We start from the raw sequence: 23,164 nt of genomic DNA on the forward strand, positions 1-23,164 counted from the left end.
GTCAGACACTCAAATTAAATCTTTCATTAACCCAAATTCTGTTACAGGAACACCTTTTCAATGCTCCGACACCATATGTATTGATCTGAGGTGAGAAAGATTTCCAATACTGTGCAATCCAGTTAAAAAGGAGTAAATCAGTGCATAAAGATTACAGCTTCTGAAAGTAATCTGATAAAGCTTCAGGTTGGCTGTTTCTAAAAACTAGCTGTTTCTTATCTAACCATGTCCTTTTTTCAAATCAGGGTTAGGGAGCAAGAGTTAAATCGACATTTAAGTCTTGGATTTTGGGTGTGCAGAGCAAAACTTGCGCTCCTCATCTGTTTGGTATTTTTTTAGCCAAACTGTATGGCTACATAATAGCCTTCCCCATCCTGGGAATACAACTCCCATCATTACAGACCATTGGTCATGCTGACTGGGGCTGATGGAATTTGTAGTTCAAGATATATGTAAGGCTGGGGACGGCTGTACTACTCTATGATCAACTGTGGATTGAGTTCCAGCTTACTACATCTTTGTCTTAGGATCAGCAGCTTTCTCCTCTTGCTTGCTAACTTCAGGAGAAATGACAAAGAGCTGCTAGAACTTATCTAGGTGAGCTAGAAAGCTTCAGTAACATCTTAATAGTACCTTAATACTACTATAGAAAGCTATTACTGACCAGTTTAGCAAAGTTGTTGCACACATTTCTAAAAATAATGCTAGTAACAGGCACTATACTTCTAAATATATAAAAAAAGCTTTGCCAAATTTTATTTAAAGAACTCATTTTATACAGAGATAGTATGAACAAATCAAAGAACACATTTGGGAAGAATGTGCCTTGCTGTTTGTGGTCTGTCATCCCAAACTACAGAATATGGAAAATAAAATATTTTATCATTTTGATTTCTTCCACATCAGGTCTTTTGTTGTTGAATATACAGAATGCCTTGGTATGTGTTGAATTGTGTTGTACAACAGTCATGAATAACTGAAGTATTGAAATAGTAAAGCTTTACTCCCTATTGCCACCCATGTTTAGAGAAGCATTTAGTATGGAATCAGATTTCAAATAAAATTATAGTTGTTTTGGGACTGTGGTCCATATTGCTCTGTTCATGTAATTTCATTATATACAATTTTATGTTCAGAAAATTGCAATAAACTAAACCACTTTTAAAACCTTAATAAATGAGTCAGCTGAATTCAGTGAAGCAATCTAAAAATAACTCCATCTAGCCTAGTTGTTGTTATTTGCAGAAGTGCTCAGATGCCACTTTAATTAACATGATCTTTTGCTCAGTAGGTAATAATATTCAAATAATACAATATCTTTCATTGCCATCCAAAAACTAATTATTAAAATTGAGTGTTTCCCTCCTAAAGCACACACTACTCACATTTTATCAGATCCATCATGCATGTGCTCTACTTTCTCATGGGTTATATTCAATATTTTTTTTGGGGGGGGGGAATGCTGTTTATGTTCAGAGTTATAGGTATCTTATGTTGGCTAAAAGTCCACAATCTAGAACACTGGAAGTGAAAGCTGATGTCTTAACAGATGTACCCTGTGATCAGTAATGATGTGCAACACCACAAGTGATACTTGCTTACAACCTACCCTCCATGCACCCACACTTTTCCTTTTAGGGTTTTTAAGGCCCAAATTGATGAAGTGCTTGCAATAGAGCAAAAGTGACCCACATTGTTCCAGTCCTACATTGCCTTATGAAGCACCTAGGTCTAACTGTATTGCTAGAAGTATACTCCTGTCAGTTGACCCATGTTTGTTTATTGCTTACATCAGCAGTTAGCAGGATAGGTTATAGTGGGAAGAAACTTTATTCTAGCTCCATCCTTATGCAGGCTCACCAGTAGAGATATATTAAGTTACCCATGTTCATTGCTTCATGCATTCACCCTAAGATAAGTTGTCTCTGTTCTGCTGCAGTTTGGTTGCTGCCAAATACATTATTCTTCTCACTGTCCACACCATGGGCAGAATCTTAATTATTTTGAGGCATAATTATTGCATTTACTACAGGATTTCACAGCCTTCTCTGCATTTCCCCCTTACTCACTGCCTTTGAAGTGCTTTGTGCTTCTTTAAAGTGTGTGTGTGTTTTGTCATTGTCTTTTCATAGCAAATGAAGTAACTAATTACCCATCAATTAGCCATCTCCCCACAGAGATTCTTTGTGTACATGTGTACCTTTCAAAAATTGGTGCTTCTCTCTACACAGATCTATTTGTGTTCATTTGAAAAGCATTTTTCCCTTTAGCTGCTCACTAGTCTGTTACATCCTGTAGTGACTTGCTGATAAGGGGAAATGAGGTCACCCGGGAAGATTATTCTCTGTGGTAAAGGGTAGGGAGCAAGTGTGAAAGATGGCAGTGTGGGGGATGGGAGAAGAAGAGAGAAAGCAGGGAAGCTGCTAGCCAAGCCTAGTGGCTGGCACAAGGGGAAGAGGGAAGCTTGACACTGAGAAGCGAAATGTGGGACAGAGGTGGACCCTTGAGGCTCTAAAGGCAGGGGCAAACAGTTACCAGGGTGGGGGGTGGGGAGCCTCCATCTGAAGCTCCAGAAGAGAAAAAGGGGACTGAGCAAATTTCTCTCAGTTTTGAAAAAATGTACAGTTGCATACAGGGCAAGTCTATAAATGTCTATTCATAAGTAAGTAAATATTAAACAGTTTCATTAATACATCTTCTTATAATTACACAATAAGATTATTCCTGGTTTTTACTGCAGAAGCCGATAAGACTTCCACCCAAGAGCTTCCAACCCCAAAAGTCCTATGACACGAGCAACAGCTGCAAAAATATTTTTTTCATTCTCCGATATGAGTAAAGAAGCATGCTTAGCTCAGAAATTTTATGCATTGATAAAGAAGTCTTGGATATTAACTGTCCATCATTCCAACAAAGGGGCACTACAATTAAATTAACTGGGCTTACTTCCAGGTAAGGGTCTAAGATTGCAGCCTTAGTCTGTATGTTTACTTAAAAAGAAAATCCAAAAGAGATTAGAGAGGCTTTCTCCATAGTAAACATACACAGCATTGTATTCTTTGAAATGCTGTTTTTGCGACTTCTGAACAATCTTCAGTTTCTTCATTGGGAGTCTTGAAAGTTTGATGTTTCAACTTTCCCCCCTGTAGCCTTATGATATGTAGAAATCCAATGGATAAAGCTTTCCTAGCAGGAATACGCAGTAATGGGAGCAATTCACCTGCTGGTTTTTTACCCCGTCATGCACCCAGCTGTTAGCACCCAGCCAGGGAAAACTAGAAATCCTGCATATGCTATATCATATTCACAGCCTTCCCATTCCCTTCACTTTTTAGTGTAAAAGAGGACAGTCATACCTCGGGTTGCGAATGTGAGCCATGTGGGAGGCACGTTCGCAACCCACAGCGATGTGTCTGCGCACACACATGACGCAATTCAGCACTTCTGTGCATGAGGTCATTTTGCAGTTCTGCGCATGCACAAGTGCCGAAACCCGGAAGTCACCCATTCTGGTACTTCCGGGTTCGGCGCGGTCCGCAACCCGCAGCGTTTGTAACCCGAGGTATGACTGTACTTTAAAGACACTGCTAACAGCATCATAGACTACTGTTCTGATGGTATTTGGAGTAAAAACCCAATCTTATATATGAGATTTACATGTATAATCTTACATGTTTACTCAGAATATGTTTCACTGGGTTCAATGTAGCTTGCATCCAGGTAAATGTTCGTAGCTTACAAAAGTAATTTCTGCACCCATTTGTTTTTGTCATAATTATCCGCTATCCCTACATAGGGTTTTTGTGTGTGGCAGTACAGTAAGATGGAATGTCATGAACAAGAAGAACAGCAGAATATTCATTCACTACCATGTTGAGATTTCCAGCAGAAGGCACACTGCAAGACATCTGGGATTGATTTGGAACTTGAGTTGCTTGTTGCAAATAAAACACGATGAATGGTATAGTGCTGTAGTTGAAAAGAAGTGATATGTGGAAGGGTTTTGCATCCTCTTCCAGCTCATCACCTCTTTCCTTCAAATTCCACTTTTCCCACACCACTTCACAACAGAAAAATATATATGGACTAAGGTTTCACAGCTCAGCTGTCAAACTTCCTATTTTATGTAAGTCCCTGTGAACACCTTTTATAGGGGAAGAGGTATTGCCCTACAAATGCACTGGAATGTAAAAAATGAAGCAATCCATGTCTTCTCAAAGTCTGAATGTTCACTGGCCTCATGCTGCAAAGATATGCCTTTTCTTGTTGCCTCATTAAAATCTATGAAACAGAGTTTCAAATTCTTAGTTTCCATTACTGGTATCATCATTAGTCATAATGGTGCTATGAAACAGAGCTACATGCACCACACCCCAAGTACCACTCCTGCATCAGAGGAGACCCTCATCTCCCACTATTTAACTCATCCTGTAGCAAGAAATAGGCATGGTTGACTCACAGGAAGATTCCTCTGACAATGCAGCAAGGCTTAGCTACTTCATAAGGCAAAACAGGAAAAGGACAAAATGAGACATATTTGGGGATCCCAAGCATTTACTTCATCCTTCCTATTTGGATTTGTGCTTAAAAGACCAAGAAAAACTGTAGATTCATGAAGGGTAAGTTATTTAAGTACAATTTGTGATGTTGCACAACATCATTGCTGATCACGGGCTGTATCTGCATGCAAATCATTCTTAGCTTTCAATTTCACACATTGTGGAGCTTGAGCAAACATGAGAAAACTGACAAGTTTTTTATCATTGATTTCTGTGGTTTTTGGAAAGGAAACATATGAAAATATTGGGTTCCGTTAAATGTTTCAGTGTTTAGGGGGAGTGGGGGCATTTGATGGCATATGTGTTGGAGAGGTCAGGGAGTGTGTTGTTGCAGGAGGCAGGTGCCCATGGGCCTCCAAAGTTGGCAACCTTCCCTTATCTAACCACTGCACGACACTGTCATATGCATAACTAAAGGGATAGGCATAGCATATGAAATCCACTAGGGGACTCTCCCCAGTAAACAATGAATTAACAGCACTTTTACTGTGTGTTCACTGTATTAAATACTGTATCTTTCCATGTATAAGACTGTTTTCTTAACATTTTTAATGATAAATTGGGTTAATATGGTAAGTATAGGTGTCATCTTATACACGGGAAAATATGTTAGTTGGATTGTTAATTCAAAACACAGAAGGTGTTTATAGAAAAACACAGTGCCAGCATTTATTATACTTATCATATACTTTATACAGTGTATACATATACGCAGACTTAAATGTTATGTATATATAATCTTGATTATACTAAGAGATGTGAATAAAAATAAATCAAATTAGAATTTATTCCAATCCACAGTTTAGAATGATGTTTGCTTTTCAACAACAGCAGACATATAGGCTAAAGTGCATTTGTGGTGATCCAGACCACCACCTACTACCTTGATGAACCTTGATGTTTCCCCCCCACATCACCAGCACACTTTGGAGATCAGTTGTTTTAGTTCAGTTAACCCTGTGCATGCAACATTTTGTTTGATTATATATATATATAATCATTACAATAAACTTAAAGACCTTAGTTCTTTCAAGAGGAGATGTGGAGATCCTGCGGCCCTCCAAATGTTGCTAGATAAACTGTATTCAGCCCCAGCATGGCCAGTGGCCAGGAAAGTTCTTTCACTCATAACTGAGCTGAGCAACAATATGGTCAAGCTGAGACAATATTCTTCCTGATCTTGACCCTACATATTGGGGCGGCAGTGGGGGTACTTCCTTTCTACTTCACCTAACTGGTGTGCTCTGACAACACTAAATATCCATATATGGGTCAAAGTAGTATGTGCATGACTACAATAAGTCCAAATATATTTCAATGTGCATTATGTCAGTAGCAAGATCCCACTAACAATTCAGTAGTCAATCATCTGATAAGCAAATAGCTAGTTTAAAATATAGTCACACATGGATGTCCAAAGCAGTTTGGAGGCAGAGAACAGCAATCTTGTTCCCCATAAGGGATATTCCGGGTATAAACACACCCAATATATGCTTGCACAATTTTAAGCAAGGGAATTGCCTGCATGCATTTTTTCCCAAGCAAGAGGCAGTATTTCAAGCAGTACACAATTCTTTGGGTGGGCAGGATTCATATTGGGTAAATCTATTATGATGCTATTTGGAAAAATTATCCTATTTTACTATTAGAAACCACTTTATTCCAATGTAGGTCAAAAGTACAACCTAGAGTGGCTGGGATTTTTTATTCCCTGTAAAAAAAATGGTGTTGGCCCACAAGAAAATTCCAAAATCCATTTTAGGTCAATACTAGGCCAACCAAGGGGATGCGGGTGGTGCTGTGGGTTAAACCACAGAGCCTAGGACTTGCCAATCAGAAGGTCGGTGGTTCGAATCCCCGTGACGGGGTGAGCGCCCGTTGTTCAGTCCCTGCTCCTGCCAACCTAGCAGTTTGAAAGCACGTCAAAGTACAAGTAGATAAATAGGTACCGCTCCGGTGGGAAGGTAAATGGCGTTTCCGTGCACTGCTCTGGTTCCCCAGAAGTGGCTTAGTCATGCTGGCCACATGACCCAGAAGCTGTACTCCGGCTCTCTCGGCTAATAAAGCGAGATGAGTGCCGCAACCCCAGAGTCGGCCACGACTGGACCTAATAGTCAGGGGTCCCTTTACCTTTACTTTAGGCCAACCAAAATATCACAGTATAGTGAGCAATCTTCCAAGTTCTCCAGAACCTTGTTGGCTAGCTGATAAACTGATTGGAGACTTATAATTAAGCAGTATATAAATGAATATATAAATAACAGAGCAATGCAGGGGGAGAAGAAAATATTTTTAGCTGATGTTGAAACCATACATGTAGTCATAATCTTAAAACTATGATTTCCATTTTAAGACTGTGGCCATATAACCGTTTTCCTGCCTTCAACATCAACCAAAAAATAATAAAAATCATTCCACCAACCCACATTATTTGTAGTTCACTGTAATAGGTAGACAGATATCCAGAGTTTTGTCTCTGAACGAACATCCAGGAGTTAAGCTCTTTACACATGGCCCCTCTAATTGGAATTGACAAGGACTTTCATAATCTAAGTTCTGAGCATTAGGGAGGTGGATTTGTCCTCTAAGTAAAAGTCTCATTGGCCACCTAGACTACCAACATCAAAAATGAAGATTTCTTCTCACTGGACAAAATGGCATGCTGTCTTAAGAAAGAAGCCTGTTTATCTAGCCACAAGCTCCCGCAAGTAAGTGAGACTTTATCCCCAATCCTTGCCTTCTTAGAAACATATTTATTTATTTACTTCATGTGCCACCCTTTCTTCACAAGGAACCCAGGGTGGCTAACAATATAAAACTGTATAAAGCACTTACAGTACAAAATAAAACCAATCAAGAACAAAATAACACAATGGGGAATTCAATATGGTGCTATTGCAATTGTTCTGTCAATGCAAGTTTTTCAGCTTGTCTGATGGAAGGATCAACCCTCTCCCAGCCCCATCCTGAGCAGGAGAAGACGGGGGAGAAACCCAGTTGCACTAACATAACTTCTTGACTATAACAGCCTATCTCTCCTGTTGATCATTGACAGCAGATGGAAGGATATTGGGCAAGATGTTCTATCAGGTACTTAGGCTGTAAGTTGTTTAGGGCTTTATATACTTTTAACAAAACCTTGAATCAGGCCCAGTAACTGAGAGGCAGCCAGGGCAGTACTTTAGGAATCGGAGTGACATGATTTTTCCTTGTTTCCCAAAAGCAACTGAGTTGCAATATTCTGTATTGGCTGCAGTTCCCCTTCTTCAAGGGTAGCACCATGTAGAATGTGTAACAGTAATCTCTCTGCAGGATGTTATCAGAGCATGGATTACTGAGCCCAAATTTTTTTAATCCATGAACAGTTGGATGATCAGGAATTCAAGTATGCTCTTTCTCAGAAACCCATTTAGTACAGCAAACTATGCACATGCTTTGTCCTCTGAGATTCTGTTCAATCAGGAAACGTACAACATATAGCTAAATTAGACTGATTTTACTGATTTTATTTCCATGCATAAGTGTATATATGTATGTGACTGTCACCTTTGCTTTTTCCTTCTTTCCCTTTCCAACAAAATTGTTTGGCTTCCTTGGTTTTAAAAGGCAATTCTTTTGAATTTCTCATTGGAATTTTCACCACATGTGTCTTAAGGATATTTCACAAGGTTTTGTTAAGTTCTATATCCACTGGGTTTTGGGAACATAAATCTAGAGCTTCTCTTTTTACTTTTTCCTGCAGATGGACTAAAGGGAAAGATCCTGGGCAAAAAGCTTAGAAATTCTTCAAGGAGCTGGGCAGACTAGGCTGTGACAGGAAGTTCACCAACACTCTTTTTTAAGGGGGGGCGTGTACAAAAAGGAAAACCCTATATCATTACTGTCATCCATCATATTCACATAGGTGGTTTATTAGCTGACAGTTTTAAAGAATTGAACAAAGTAAATTTATTGGAAGAAAATGTCCATGCTCATCTTGGGTGCCCTCCAAGCAATGCACTACAATCACATGCGTCACAGCAAAGGACCTACTCATAACCAAAACTAGCTATAATGCCGTTCTAATCTACTTTCTTTGATCAAAACATGCAAATTTAGGATTTCAAAACTGGACTTCCCCAGCTCAATTTTCACCTCTTAGCAACTTTTTAGCATTAGTCTCTCGCTCTCTTATTTTTTATTAAAATAATATATAAATATAAATATGGGGCAGATAGCCCCGCAACAAAGACTAAGCACATTCAGTAACCATGAGATGTTGACTAACTGTTGTGGGAGGAGGGGGGAAGGAGAAGGCACTGGGATGGCTGTAATGGTGTATCCTGGAAGAAAGCACGGCTGTTGGGTACTCTGAATTCCCAGGTAGTGAGGATATACTGCAACCTTTATTGTAGGTTCCATTTACAGGGCTTTAGTGCTCAAGCCCATGAACACAGACTCCATATTTCAATGTTTCCCACATGATTGTGAATTTGAGGCCTTCTGTTCACAGAAATCATTGAGTTAACTGTGAAACATTGGGAAAGCCACCCACAGTTCTAGCCCTCAAAATCATTTTCTGGGTCATCAAGTGCTTGGTGCATTCTACATTACTCCCCAAATGTGACACTGGACATAAGGTAAATCCTTATTTAAGATTGCTCACAGTTGGATTCCTGCCAGCCCTCAAGCCTTCCCTGTAGCTGATTGCCCTTCTAGTCAGCTGCACTCTGCAGTGTGACTGGACGGAGGAAAGAATTGTTTAAAAGATTGAATGTTACGGGAGGGGAGGGAGAGTACACAGGAAGACAGAATGTTCAGGATTTGTTTGTTAAAACAGTTGGTGGGTTTTGGACTAGGAGAAAGAGTTTAGAAATTTCTTGGGTTTGGAATAAGACTAGGAGAATAGATCTCCTGTTTTGAAAATTTCTGTAAAAAAATAAGAGTAAAAATAAACAGGCTCAGAGATTGAGATTTTCCATTCTCTCTGAAGGAAAAATTGTTAATGCTGCTATGTCTTACATGAAATTAATGTTTTAAGGATTTGATCAGTCACCCCAAAGTCAAGTATTCATGGTGAATAATACTTGACAAACTTGGTGGCAGTAGTGGAATATAAAAGGTAAAAACAAACCATTCAGATCATTTGGTGTTATTAAATCTGAGTCCATTCTATCTGAGCTTAAGAATGTAAGAGCCCTGCTGGATAAGACCCAAGGCCTATCTAGTCCAGCATCCTATTCTCAGGGTGGCCTACAGGAAACCTGGAAGCAGAAAAGGAATGCAAGAACACTCCCCATACAGTGGTACCTCGGGTTAAGTACTTAATTCGTTCCGGAGGTCCGTTCTTAACCTGGAGCACCACTTTAGCTAATGGGGCCTGCTGCTGCTGCTGCGCCACAGGAGCACGATTTCTGTTCTCATCCTGAAGCAAAGTTCTTAACCTGAAGCACTATTTCTGGGTTAGCGGAGTCTGTAAACTGAAGCGTATGTAACCTGAAGCGTATGTAACCCAGCAAGTAGCCTTCAGAGATACCATTCAGAGGCATTCTGCCTCTAATACTGGAGATAGTAAATAGCCATCATAGCAAGTAGTCATTCATGTCCTTATCGTCCATGAAATTATCTAATCTCCCCTTTTAAAACAATCAAACTTTGAGGCAACCACTATGTCTTGTGAGGGTGAATTCCATAGTCTGACTCTGAGGAAGTATTTGCATTGAATCTTCCAGCACTTAGCTTCATGGGATGGCCCTGGGATCTAGTATTATGAGGGGGAGAAAAACTACTCACATTCTCAGCACCATGCATATTATACACATCTATCATTCCCTGGCCCCCCATCACCTTTTCTCTAAACAAAAAAGATACAAATATTGTAGTTTTTCCTCAAAGGGGGAGTTGTTCTATTCCCTTGATCATTTTGGTTGCCCTTTTCTAAACCTTTTCCAGCTTTGCAATATCCTTTTTTGCGGTGAGGTTGAACTTATCTGAGAATACAGCCATGGGCAGCTGGGTTTCTAATTCTTAGTTTCAATATATATTTAAAAAAGCATTTAAACTGCTTCCAAATCTGGACAGAATCTTAAAATTGTGCAAAAAAAAAAAATGCTTGCATATTTACAGCATGGTGGAGCAATTTTTGTCTGCTCCATCTGATTGGTAATTTATCTATGGATGTCACACATTAAATCCAACAGACAGGAATGTCAGCTAGGTTTAAGGAAAATGTGCTCAGTGACTTTGAAAGTTCCCACTGGGGCATCAGATGCTTGACCGGCCAGCTCATTAAACATGATAAAGATCTGAAGCTTCATGAGGGGAGAAATATGCAGAACTTGAAAAAAAAATCCCCATAAAACATTCCAACTCTCATTGTTTAGACAAAGAAGAATGCTTTTTAAAAGCCATTTTGAGATACAGTTGGTGGGCTGATGACTCCCTAAAGTGCAGCTATTTATTACAATGGGGACTAGGTAATAAATTATGTTCCTTGCTTCAGCTTTAAAGACAGTGCTTTTTTATACAGGGATGGATATTTTCAAAGCAAGTACTCCTTTGGGAAGGGCACAAAAATATGTAGCAGTACAGCAATCAATGAATTATCGCAGAATTATCTCTCCCTTCCTTCAGTAAACCCCACTCTACTTGGCAAGAAAAACATTTCTGTAAGAGTGATTTGCCTCCTCTAACCAGATCAATTATTCTGTTTTTTTTTCATAAACACTACACATAACACCTTTTCATAACACTTTGCATTACTGACCCTATTCCACACTCCATTTCATTATTCCAATCAAGCATATCAGTTCAGCGACTTTACTTCATTACTTGAACAATGAAGACAACTATGCATATGTAAACTACAATGTGTGTATACATAAACTACAAATCGGAAACAACCTCTAATTCAACTAACTGTGTGGTGATTGCTGCAACTTGAATGGATAGTGTGTGAAACTCAGCCACCGTGTATAGTCACTGGATTGTGGAGCATGTGCATGAATCAACAGTCATATGAACATAGGAAGAGCTGGCTGGATCAAGCCAATGGACCATCTAATTCAGCACCCTGTTTTCACAATGGCCACCCAGATGCCTGTGGGAAAGCAACAAGGAGGACGTGAGCACAAGAGCACCCTTCTCTCCTGAGGCTTCCAGCAACTGACATTCAGAGGCATTACTGCATCTGATAGTGGAGGAAGAGCACAGCCATTGTGGCGAGTAGCCATTGGTAGACTTATTCTCCATTGATTTGTCCAATCCTCTTTAAAAACCATCCAGGGTGGTGGCCATCACTGCTTCCAATGGGAGCAAGTTCAATAATTTAACTATGCGCTATGTGAATAATTGGATACGGGTGGCGCTGTGGGGTAAACCACAGAGCCTAGGACTTGCCGATCAGAAGGTCGGCGGTTCAAATCCCTGCTCCTGCCAACCTAGAAGTTCGAAAGCACGTCAAAGTGCAAGTAGATAAATAGGTACTGCTCTGGCAGGAAGGTAAACGGCGTTTCCGTGCGCTGCTCTGGTTCGCCAGAAGCGGCTTAGTCATGCCGCCACATGACCCGGAAGCTGTACGCCGGCTCCCTCGGCCAATAAAGCGAGATGAGCGCCGCAACCCCAGAGTTGGCCATGACTGGACCTAATGGTCAGGGGTCCCTTTACCTTTACCTTATGTGAATAAGTACTTTTAAAAATCTGTCCTCAATCTTCCAACATTCAGCTTCATTAGATGTCTATGCGTTGCAGTTATGACAGAGGGAGAAAATAATTTCTCTGTCCACTTTCTTCACGTCATGCATAACTTTTTAAACTTTTATCATTTTGCCTCTTATTTGCCTTTTCTCTGAACTAAAATGTCCCAAACGCTGCAACCTTTCCTCATAGAGGAGTAGCTTCATCTCTTTGAACATCTTGGTTGACCTTTTCAGAACCTTTTCCAACTCTACAATATCCTTTTTGCAGTGCAGTGACCAGAAATATTTATAGTATTCCAAATACAGTCACACCATAAGTTTTTGTAATTATGAAATAAAGGCTATGTTTATATACCGTCTTGATTTTCCTAATTCCAATTTATGTTCTATCTATCTTATTCCAGCTTATTTACCCAGCACAAAATTGGTGACTTAGGAAAAAGCAAGTGTTAAGACAACAAGCTCAATGAAAGACCACAGTGAAGCTACTTTAAAAACTGGTATTTGGTCCCTATGGAAAACCTAGAGACAACTAGGTTACAAAAGGATAGGAAGCCCACAGAGCATCAAACTAAAGATAAAAAACATTCATTCAAAACCCACTATTTTAAAGCAGAGTTACTATTAATAGGCTTTAATGCAAATCACCATAATGGCAGTAGGCTGTTTTTTACCTTGAATATCTTTTTCAGAGCACAAAAAGCAATGCTATCCCTTGCAGCGGCAATCAAAGCCTCACTTGGTTTTTCTCCAAGCCCTATCACCTGACTTGAAATGCTTATTCATGCATATTACTATCCTGGATAAATGTCAAGGTGTGTTTCATAGCTGTAATGCTTCTTATTTTAAGCTGCCAAATGTGTATGCTTCCAAACTCACAATGATACTCTTCAAAGCTGATGAAATTTTGCTGGAGAAGTTTCTCTTTCCTCTGCAAACCAGCTACAGTTATAGTACCTGCCAAAGGACATCACATTTTTTTCCAATTCTGACTTCCCAATGTTTTGGTTTTCTGAATAACATAATTAATAAAAAGATTTCAAAACCTTATCTTGCAGTGTAGCATTTAGAAAGGAGTGAACTATCAGGCAAATCTTGCCCCCTGTCACTACCATCTATAAACTACCACCACTAACCATCTCGCTACCAACTCCAATTCCCATATTTTATTCCTTCTTTCTATCATTTACAGCAGGCTTCCTTAACCTTGGCCCTCCAGATGTTTTTGGCCTACAGCTCCCATGATCCATAGCTAGCAGGACCAGTGGTCAGGAATGATGGGAATTGTAGTCTCAAAACATCTGTAGGGCTGAGGTTGAGGAAGCCTAATTTACAGCATCTTCCAGGACTACGTGAAGAAGGAATCTGAAAAATGCACATTTTTCAGTGGGTTGTAGACTGTGGAGAAGTGACAAAGGGAATATAGAGTAGTTGTAAGGCAGCTATTCCACATGTTCATGTTTTTGCTCTTTTAGCTGTGTGACAAGAAGAGAAAGCTAAATAAGGCTACTTCCTGTGCACTGATTGCCAAAAAGAAGACCAAACCTATACATTCTTAAGGAAATCAGCCCTGAGTGCTCACTGGAAGGACAGATCCTGAAGCTGAGGCTCCAATACTCTGGCCACATCATGAGAAGAGAAGACTCCCTGGAAAAGACCCTGATGTGGGGAAAGATGGAGGGCACAAGGAGAAGGGGACGATAGAGGATGAAATGGTTGGACAGTGCTCTTGAAGCTACCAACTTGAGTTTGACCAAACTGCAGGAAACAGTGGAAGACAGGAGTGTCTGGCATGTTCTGGTCCATGGGGTCACGAAGAGTTGGACACGACTAAACGACTAAACAACAACAAGGCTCTGTGGCCCCATAATCAGCTTCAAAGGACTGGGGAATTATCCAAAGCAGGTCCCCCCCTGCAGAAGTGGCGATAAATTTCACTGATAGCATGAGTGTAGAAGTAGAGATGCCCCACCTTTCCATATGTGATGGATGTTGCTTTTCCTTAAAAAGGAAACTTAACTTTATAGGTTTTTCACAGCAGAAATTCTCTGAAATTGAGTTAAGTAAAAATAATAATGAAGTTCAAATTGTAAGGTAAGAGGGCTAAGGCAATTTGAGATTACCGAGTAAGGCATTATGAAAAATGAACTGCAAAATAAGTGCTATTTGGACTTTTGCTGCAACTAAAGGTGATTCTAAATACAGCTGAACTGATGTTAAAGCTGAAAGCTAGGAACTACTGGTGCCAGGGGAAATGTGAATTCTTCAAGTGTATTTTCCTTACAGAAATTCCTGGACTTTTATTTCTTACATTCCTGTGTTTTGAACAAATATTTCAGTATGTATTTATGTCCATTTTGTCTCATGTGCTTATTTTAATGATTTGTTTGGTACAGGGTTTCATATTATATAAACACAAAAAGAAGAAAACAATTGACCATTTTGTTTTACAGTATAAAAGACAATGTATGCAGAGACTAATCTGTTAACCTCCTAGAAGTAGTCTCCTGCTACAAACTCTTGGATTTAGAAGTAAAAAATAAAAAAAAAATCTGGGTTTAATTTTCTCTCTCCCACAATTTCATTCCATAATTGTGTGTTTAAATTGACACTGAGGGAAAACCTGAAGAAGTTTACATTAAAAATAATTATAGGGAGAGATAGCTCCTTTTGTAAGATTTAACACGCATGCGCGCGCGCACACACACACACACACACACTCCTGAAAGGACCAATACTCCCCAAAAGGAGTCAACCAGTGAAGGCCAATGAAACCAAAAAGTATTTTATCCAAGAAATTAACACCTTCCTGAATTAACAAACCAAAATAAGGTCCATCAAAGTAGAAATAGCCACCAATTTTTAAAAGAAAGCTGCAACATTTTACCTATTTCTGTGTTAAAAGGTGGAAGTGAATAAATTGGCAGGAATTGGTTTAATTTCCAATTATTCAACTGTACTCCACATTATTATTTATCATATTTCTTACTTGCCCTCAACAAGATAGATATATATACAGTCATACCTCGGGTTGAAGTTGCTTCAGGTTGAGCGCTTTCGGGTTGCGTTCCGTAGCAAACCGGAAGTAATGGAATGCGTTACTTCCAGGTTTCGCTGCTCACACATGCGCAGACAGTCAAAATGACGTCACGTGCATGCGCGGAAGCGGCAAATTGCGCCCCGGGTTGCGTTCGCTTCAGGATGTGAACGGGGCTCCAGAACAGATCCCGTTTGTATCCAGAGGTACCACTGTATAGATATATAGATATATATAATTTGTATAGCGCCCTTCATCTGTAGATCCAAATATTTCTTGAATGGAGGTCCTTTCCTCAAAGATGGTAGATATAGCTGCTCCTTTAACGGAAAAAGCCAGAATACTCTGACAAAGGCAAATTTGTAAACCAAAGCAATGCATTTCTTTAATCATCTAGATTTAGATAGGAATGCTTAAGCAATGCAGGATGACAGGAAACAAACAGGCTGCAAAATTGTTCTTGTGGTTTAGGGTGCTTTCAGAAGGAATCCCATTCCATTAAAAAAAAACAGCAACAATCACACACTGGCAAACTCAGGTTGTGCAATTACAGCTGATTTGGAGATTTTGCACAAAATAACCTTGCCTGCCCCACCAAAAAAACAGTCTTTTGTGGGGAAATCCACTGGAAAGTGTATGATAATGCTTGCTTGAGACAACATCACAAAGAAATCAGAATAAATTGCTCAGTTAATAGCAAGTGCCATCTAACCTCCACACAAAAAACTCAGGATGAATTCTCAACAAACAGGTTTTCTAGAAGCAACCTTAGTGTGTGACTAATGAGGAATCTGAGAACTCAGAAAACATCAAAAAAATGCAATTTCTTCTTCTTACAAGTTACCAGGTGAGCAAAGAAGCGATTTCAATGAGACAGTTCTTAAGGGGCTTGAAAGCACACTGTAAAAGAGTACGCTGCGCAACACTCAGGCTACATGAGGAGGCATAATGACCTAGTGGAGGCAAAATCAAAAAGATGTGCCTCTATGGAATTTTTAAAAGTTAAGAGGTTGTGATTTTCTGTTCATCCAGTTATGCCTGAAGGTGAGAGGCTGGAGGTCAGATATATTTCTGGAGAAATATAAGATATTACACACTAAGACTGTAGTAGGAGATTTCTTCCATTATATGCAGCAATCAAGAAAAGGCCTTCCATATACTGAAGTGTAAGAAGAGCATATAATTAAGGTCTTCCGTGATACAAGGAAAGTGAACATCGACTGAGGGCACCATTTCACTGCAAATCAACAAAGCATCAGGTGAAATAGTTGCATTTAAGGGTAAAGGAGTGGGCTTTGATAAAGGTAGTCAGGGATCCTCAATCACAAAGACCACGGGGGGGGGGATGACTTGGTGAGGACTTTGTCCTCTTCTTGGTCCCTGAATGATTGTTCTGATAAGTGGTAGAGGTGGAAAGGCATACAGAATAACTATCAGCCAGCATGACTGTAATGCTACTTGCCTCCCTAATCTTTCTACCCATCTCTTTGCATTGCAGACAAAAATTAACATTCAGATCCATTACTTGACAGAAGACGGCCTGATTCATTGCCCACTCTATGTTGTCTATCTGCTGGTGTTGCTTGTCAAGCTATCCCTTCAGATGTCTTTCCAAGATGGATTTCAGCCTTTTTTCTGCCCACTGAAGATGTTGAACGCCTATTGGATAAGTTGTGGGAAGAGAGTGCCTCATTGTCAGCTCAGTGCTGTCTTCCCTGATTAACACGTGCTTATTCCTCAGTTGAGGGATGCAGGTGGCGCTGTGAGCTCAACCACAGAGCCTAGGACTTGCCGATCAGTAGGTCGGCGGTTCGAATCCCTGCGAAGGGGTGAGCTCCCGTTGCTCGGACCCTGCTCCTGTCAACCTAGCAGTTCGAAAGCACGTCAAAGTGCAAGTAGATAAATAGGTACCACTCCAGCGGGAAGGTAAACGGCGTTTCCGTGCACTGCTCTGGTTCGCCAGAAGCGGCTTAGTCATGCTGGCCACATGACCCAGAAGCTGTACGCCGGCTGCCCTCGGCCAATAATGCGAGATGAGCGACGCAACCCCAGAGTTGGTCACGACTGGACCTAATGGTCAGGGGTCCCTTTAAGAAGAAGAAGAAGAGTTTGGATTTGATATCCCGCTTTATCACTACCCGAAGGAGTCTCAAAGCAGCTAACATTCTCCTTTCCCTTCCTCCCCCACAACAAACACTCTGTGAGGTGAGTGAGGCTGAGAGACATCAGAGAAGTGTGACTAGCCCAAGGTCACCCAGCAGCTGCATGTGGGGGAGCGGAGACGTGAACCCGGTTCCCCAGATTACAAGTCCACCGCTCCTAACCACTACACCACACTGGCTCTCTTACCTTTACTACCAAAACGATAAGACCAGAGACAAACCTCAGACCATTGAGAGCCAGGTTAGTTTTACCCTACTAATGGGTGCTGTAGTTGAGGTTCCTGCATTGCAGGGGGTTGGGCTAGATGACCCTCAGAGTCCCCTCCAACTCTATAATTCTATGATTCTATAATTCTGACTGCTCTTTGACAGTAAAAGACAGCATTTCTCCCCACCTGATGTTATCTCTGATTTTGGCATGGTGGTGCTTAGATCAGAGATCTTTCTAACTGACCCACAACTAGATGACTGTGTTTTGCCCAAAATTGCTTTGGAGACAAATGGAGATGCCTGGTGGGTCAAATGTGGCTGAAAGGGCAGAAGTTCCAGACTGCTGGAATAATCTAAGGTTGAAAACTTACCTAGAATTAAGATACATTGTGCAAAGTAGGACCTGTTTCCAAGCAAACATACATGGGAATGTGCTGCATTCAGTTATTGGTTAAGCCCTAACGTTTACCAAACTTTCAGAGTAGGAATAAGTCAAGCATTTACTGGACCTTAAATAAGATCTGCTCAGTGATTTAGTTTCCTGTTTTATTGTATATGTGTGAAATGTTAATGGAACTGATTTTATTGTTGTGTAATGCCTTGCCGATCAGAAGGTCGGTGGTTCAAATCCCCGCGATGGGGTGAGCTCCCGTTGCTTGGTCCGTGCTCCTGCCAACCTGGCAGTTTGAAAGCACGTCAAAGTGCAAGTAGATAAATAGGTACCTCTCCGGCGGGAAGGTAAATGGCGTTTCCGTGCGCTGCTCTGGTTCGCCAGAAGCGGCTTAGTCATGCTGACCACATGACCCGGAAGCTGTACACCGGCTCCCTCGGCCAATAAAGCGAGATGAGCACCACAACCCCAGAGTTGGTCACGACTGGACCTAATGGTCAGGGGTCCCTTTACCTTTACTGCCTTGAGACGTGTTAATGGCAGTGCATAGTTTTTAAATAAGTAAGTAAGTAAGTAAGTAAGTAAGTAAGTAAGTAAGTAAGTAAATGACTATAAGTACTCGTTTTCACCAGGGTCCCTAGCCACTTTTATCATTTTTATTTGTCACTCACTGTCATATTTTTCAGTGTGTCTATATTCTTCTTGGATTATGGCTAAAAATGGGGAGATGAAAACTGTAGAACTTGTAGTATTGTAGGACTGCTGGAAAGGCTAAACAGAGTTTGTGCTCTGGATGGATCAAGACTGCCCAATGGTATTACAATATTTCTGAGGTAAGATCTCAGTCTCATTCTATAAATTCTAGGCTTAGAACTCCCCATTTACAGGCTTGGTTTCTGTTTTTCTATAGATGAAAAGATACTAAGATATTCATGACTACAGATGGTGTGCACTCTTTTGCATTTTCTCCATGTCAATAGACACTTTGACCTGGCTTGCCTCCTATTAGAAATTAAAATTATTTTTCCTACTCTTTTTTCCCTCTCTCTCCCCATCTGTTCAGAGAGAAAAAAAATAAGAGACACACAGAGGGCACTAAAATGTTCTGTGCTATTTTTATATGCTTTTCCACAATTCTGAAGTCACAGAAGCACAGCTGAAAAAAATCTTTCTTAGTCAATTAATAGAAAAAAAACTAGTGTAGATTTTTTAAAAAATGAAAACAAAGCCAAAAAACCCCCACTGGAAATATTATGAAATATGACTCTCAATGAGATAGGAATGAAACATTCAAAGTAGCAGGCTTTTAGCTATGCAATGCCTTCTTAAAAGTATCAGTCTGGGTGGGGGCCAGCAGGTGCTGCCTCCTAGGCCTAATCCAGTCCCTTGATTATCAGCTACCCTTTCCCACCAGTTTTCAAGCACATCCTCAAATACCACAGGAGAATGGGAGGGAGGGAGACATACAGAGAAATTAAGCAAGGTTTGTGGTCTAGGTGGTTCCTGGATCTAGTTGAATCCACAAACCAAGTGATGGATGTTGCCAGGTATGCTTTTGCTTGGCTTAGCCTGGTGCACCAGCTGTGCTCGTTTCTGTAAGAGACATATCTGGCTGTGGCAACACATGCTTTAATCACATCACAATTTGATTAATGAAATATGCTTGACAAGAGGCTGCCTTTCAAGATGCTTTGGAAACTGAAATTGATGCAGAATGTGCCAGTTAGGTTCTTTATCTGTGCCTTAATAACACCACATGTTCCTGCTATAACAGGTTTCCTAAATTCCAATGTGTTTCCAGTCCTAAATTGAAACTCTGGTTATGACCTTTAGAATCCTAATAAGGTTTCAGACTTGGATAGCTGAATAACTGCGTGGTTTTGTTTGTATTAGCCTCATTAAAACCATCAATGCATATTATTTTTCATATCCTGCCAATGGCTGAGGTGCATTTTGCCTAGTGAAATGGGGGCAAAACTTGGCTCTCACCACAATTCCAAGCCCACCCATTTGAAACTCAAATTTCTGGCTAGAAAACTGTCTTGGGAAGAAATTGCTAACAACTTAATGTTAAATTTGGTGAATCACTAAAAATATTTTTAATAAGAAGCTAATTAAAGCAAACATTACTCTTTGTTAGAGGCAGGATAAGTAAATCCACAGTTTTATAGTAAGTTATGAAAATCAAACACTTACTGAGCTGTATAAAAATGTTTAAACCTCACACTTTAGGCAAAGTTTGCTGGTTCAAGGTAATTATAGGGAAAAAAATATTCAGCTTAATTGCGCCAGTGCAGGCAGAACCTATAAATCAGGTGTTTGTGTGTTTTTTCTTCAGGTACCTCCACACTAGACATTTAGGGTTGTATTTAACAAAGCGCTAAGCAGATCATTCCATCAGTACAATAATCCCTCCTTACACAGCAGAATGGTCCACCACTCCTCCCACTGTGCACCTCCTAAATCTGTTATGGGTTTCCCCCAACCTTGCAGGCCAGATTGGGTGATAGCATGGGGGACGGAGAGTGGGGGAAATACCCTTGCACTAGCACAAAAATGCAGTTGAATACTGCCCTTGAGACGTGGGTGGCATTGTGATCTAAACCACAGAGCCTAGGACTTGCCAATCAGAAGGTCGGCGGTTCGAATCCCCGTGAGAGGGTGAGCTCCTGTTGCTCGGTCCCTGCTCCTGCCAACCTAGCAGTGCAAGTAGATAAATAGGTACCGCTCCGGCAGGAAGGTAAACGGCGTTTCCGTGTGCTGCTCTGATTCGCCAGAAGCAGCTTAGTCATGCTGGCCACATGACCTGGAAGCTGTACGCCAGCTCCCTTGGCCAGTAAAACAAGATGAGTGCCACAACCCCAGAGTCATCCGCGACAGGACCTAACAGTCAGGGGTCCCTTTGCCTTTACTGCCCTTAGAGTTAATTGCCATGGTTTATGCACTCATTTTTAAGGGGCATCCAAACAATGCCATCCAATCATTGTATTGTCCTGCACATACCCTAATATTCTTCCATCTTTTCTCAGACCACAAAAAGTTCCATTTCTTTTTCTAAAAAAAAAAGTAGCATAGTACTAATCTGTCTTTTAAAAATGGTGGGCTTTCACACAGGCGATGTATCAGGGAAGTGAAGATATCACAGCTCAATATATAACCTTTGAGGTGGTTATCTTTTTCTCTAGTTTAAGCTTTTTAAAAACTGAAAGCTTGCTACAGAATAAAAAAATACACCACTTATTATCCAGATTGCTAAAATAGTGGTAAACAGAAGTTATTTTAAGAAAACAGTAATGCTGTGTGCTCAACACTATTTTAGAAACTTGGTTAAAAATAGCACTGACCAGAAAGGGTAATTTAAAATCCTTTTTAATATATATAATTAACATTGTAACACTACAACACTTTTCATTTAAAAAACGTAGCCAGAAAAATGTTTTAGTGCTAATTAATCAAGAGATTAAAAAAAAATAGTGATAAAATGGCAACAACCACAAAAATTATAGTGAATACCTGCTGGACTTCAACTGGCTGTTCAGGTGAGCTGGACCTTCTCCTGTCCCACCAACAGCAGCTATGTCACACCCATTGCTGGGGATGGAACGTTACAGGATGAAAACATAGAAATAGTGGGGTTTACACATATAAAACACACAATACTCCTAATGGCTTGGAAAGTCAGTTGCAATTCCACTTGTAGTGTACAATAGAAAATTAATGACTGGGTGGCAGTCTTCTTTTAACATGAGAGGAAAATAAGTTCATGTTATCAGATTTTACTTTCCTATTCCCTATAGACTGAGCATGGAACTGAGTATTGTAAGACTTAGTTGAGAAAACAATCATCCCTCTGGCCTGACCTATTGAGGTGGTAATGTTTGGGTTTTCTGTGTGTTTATTTATTTTAGAGATGATCTGTTATCAATTTGTGGCTTAATTAGAAATCCATTATTCATACATTGAGATAGATACTTACAAAGAAGGATCTTGGACGAGGTCTTTAAGGTTTATCCCACTACGATCCTCTGCAAGGTTCCTGAAGCAACTGTCACTCACTAAAAAAAGAGAAAGAGAAATACAAGAGATGAAAATATGTTACACATGTATCGTACCTTCAAATCAATTAAATGATGTTGGTCTTATGGTAAAATTTTACTAAAAGACTTCAGTATTTTACTGTATTCTAAAGATTATTAATATGAAACAATGCTGACTGAAAAAGCACAATGTCAAAATCAGGATACTGAATACCAAGAATACAAAATGCCTCATCTAGGAATTAAAATACTGCAAACCTATTTGGTTCTGAACAGTGAGACAACCCTAACAAACTATTAAAACAGGATAAGACACTTTGAGGACCAAACTAGACACAACACAGACGGAGACATGAAAAGAAGTACATGCCCAACATGTTTAGATCTAAAGTGGTGGGGAGCGAGTCAGGAAAACATACTTTAACGGTAAAAGTTACTTGGGGTAGAAAGAACTATGACAGTAAAAAAAAAAAATCCCACAATATTGCTGGGAGTGGCCTTCATACATTTGTGTAGAACCTGTGGCCCTCCAGATTTCCTATCAGCCCTGGCCATTGATGATGTTGGCTGGAGCTGATGGGAGACCAACATCTGGAAGCCCAAAGGCTCCCCACCACTGGTATAGACTCTATAGAGTTGAGCTTTTTAGTTTGCTGGTGACTTAGCTTTGCCTACTTTTTAGCCAATATTCTGTCTCGGTAGGTAGCTATGTCTTTACCAACCCCAGCAGCTGCCAGAACATTTAATTTCACCTGTTCTTACCCCAGGCCACAAAGAATTTGCTGATGACAGAAAACTGGGACAAAACTACCAATCCCACAGAGTATAAGATTAAAATTCAAAATGACCTAGATAATTGCTGAATTTCATTTTGTGTTTCTTACATCTCAATGTTTCAAAGCCAAGCATAAACATATTACTCATTACAAAGAAAAAAATGTATATGCAAATTTCAGGAAGTTGGGGGGGGGAGAGCTATAGTCTATGTCAGGCACGGGCAGACTCGGCCCTCCAGATGTTTTTGGGACTACAACTCCCATCATCCCTAGCTAACAGGACCAGTGGTCAAGGATGGTGGGAATTGTAGTCCCA

General features: G+C 40.3%; 1 protein-coding gene across 39 annotated transcripts in view; it reads right to left on the reverse strand.

Annotated features, from left to right (window-relative positions):
* The window catches only part of GPHN (gephyrin), a 239,996-nt gene that overhangs the window by 174,899 nt on the left and 41,933 nt on the right, over positions 1-23,164 (reverse strand). For 30 of the 39 annotated variants that reach the window (XM_083460142.1, XM_083460138.1, XM_083460130.1 and 27 more), the window contains exon 2: positions 22,012-22,090. In XM_083460142.1, the coding sequence (XP_083316268.1) occupies positions 22,012-22,090 (79 nt within the window). Of the gene's footprint in view, positions 1-21,548; positions 21,627-22,011; positions 22,091-23,164 lie in introns of all 39 variants that reach the window. The other 9 variants (XM_083460123.1, XM_083460159.1, XM_083460134.1 and 6 more) reach the window with 1 other exon arrangement.

The sequence above is a fragment of the Podarcis liolepis genome, assembly GCF_965112155.1.
Source record: "Podarcis liolepis genome assembly, chromosome: 1".
NCBI lineage: Eukaryota > Metazoa > Chordata > Lepidosauria > Squamata > Lacertidae > Podarcis > Podarcis liolepis.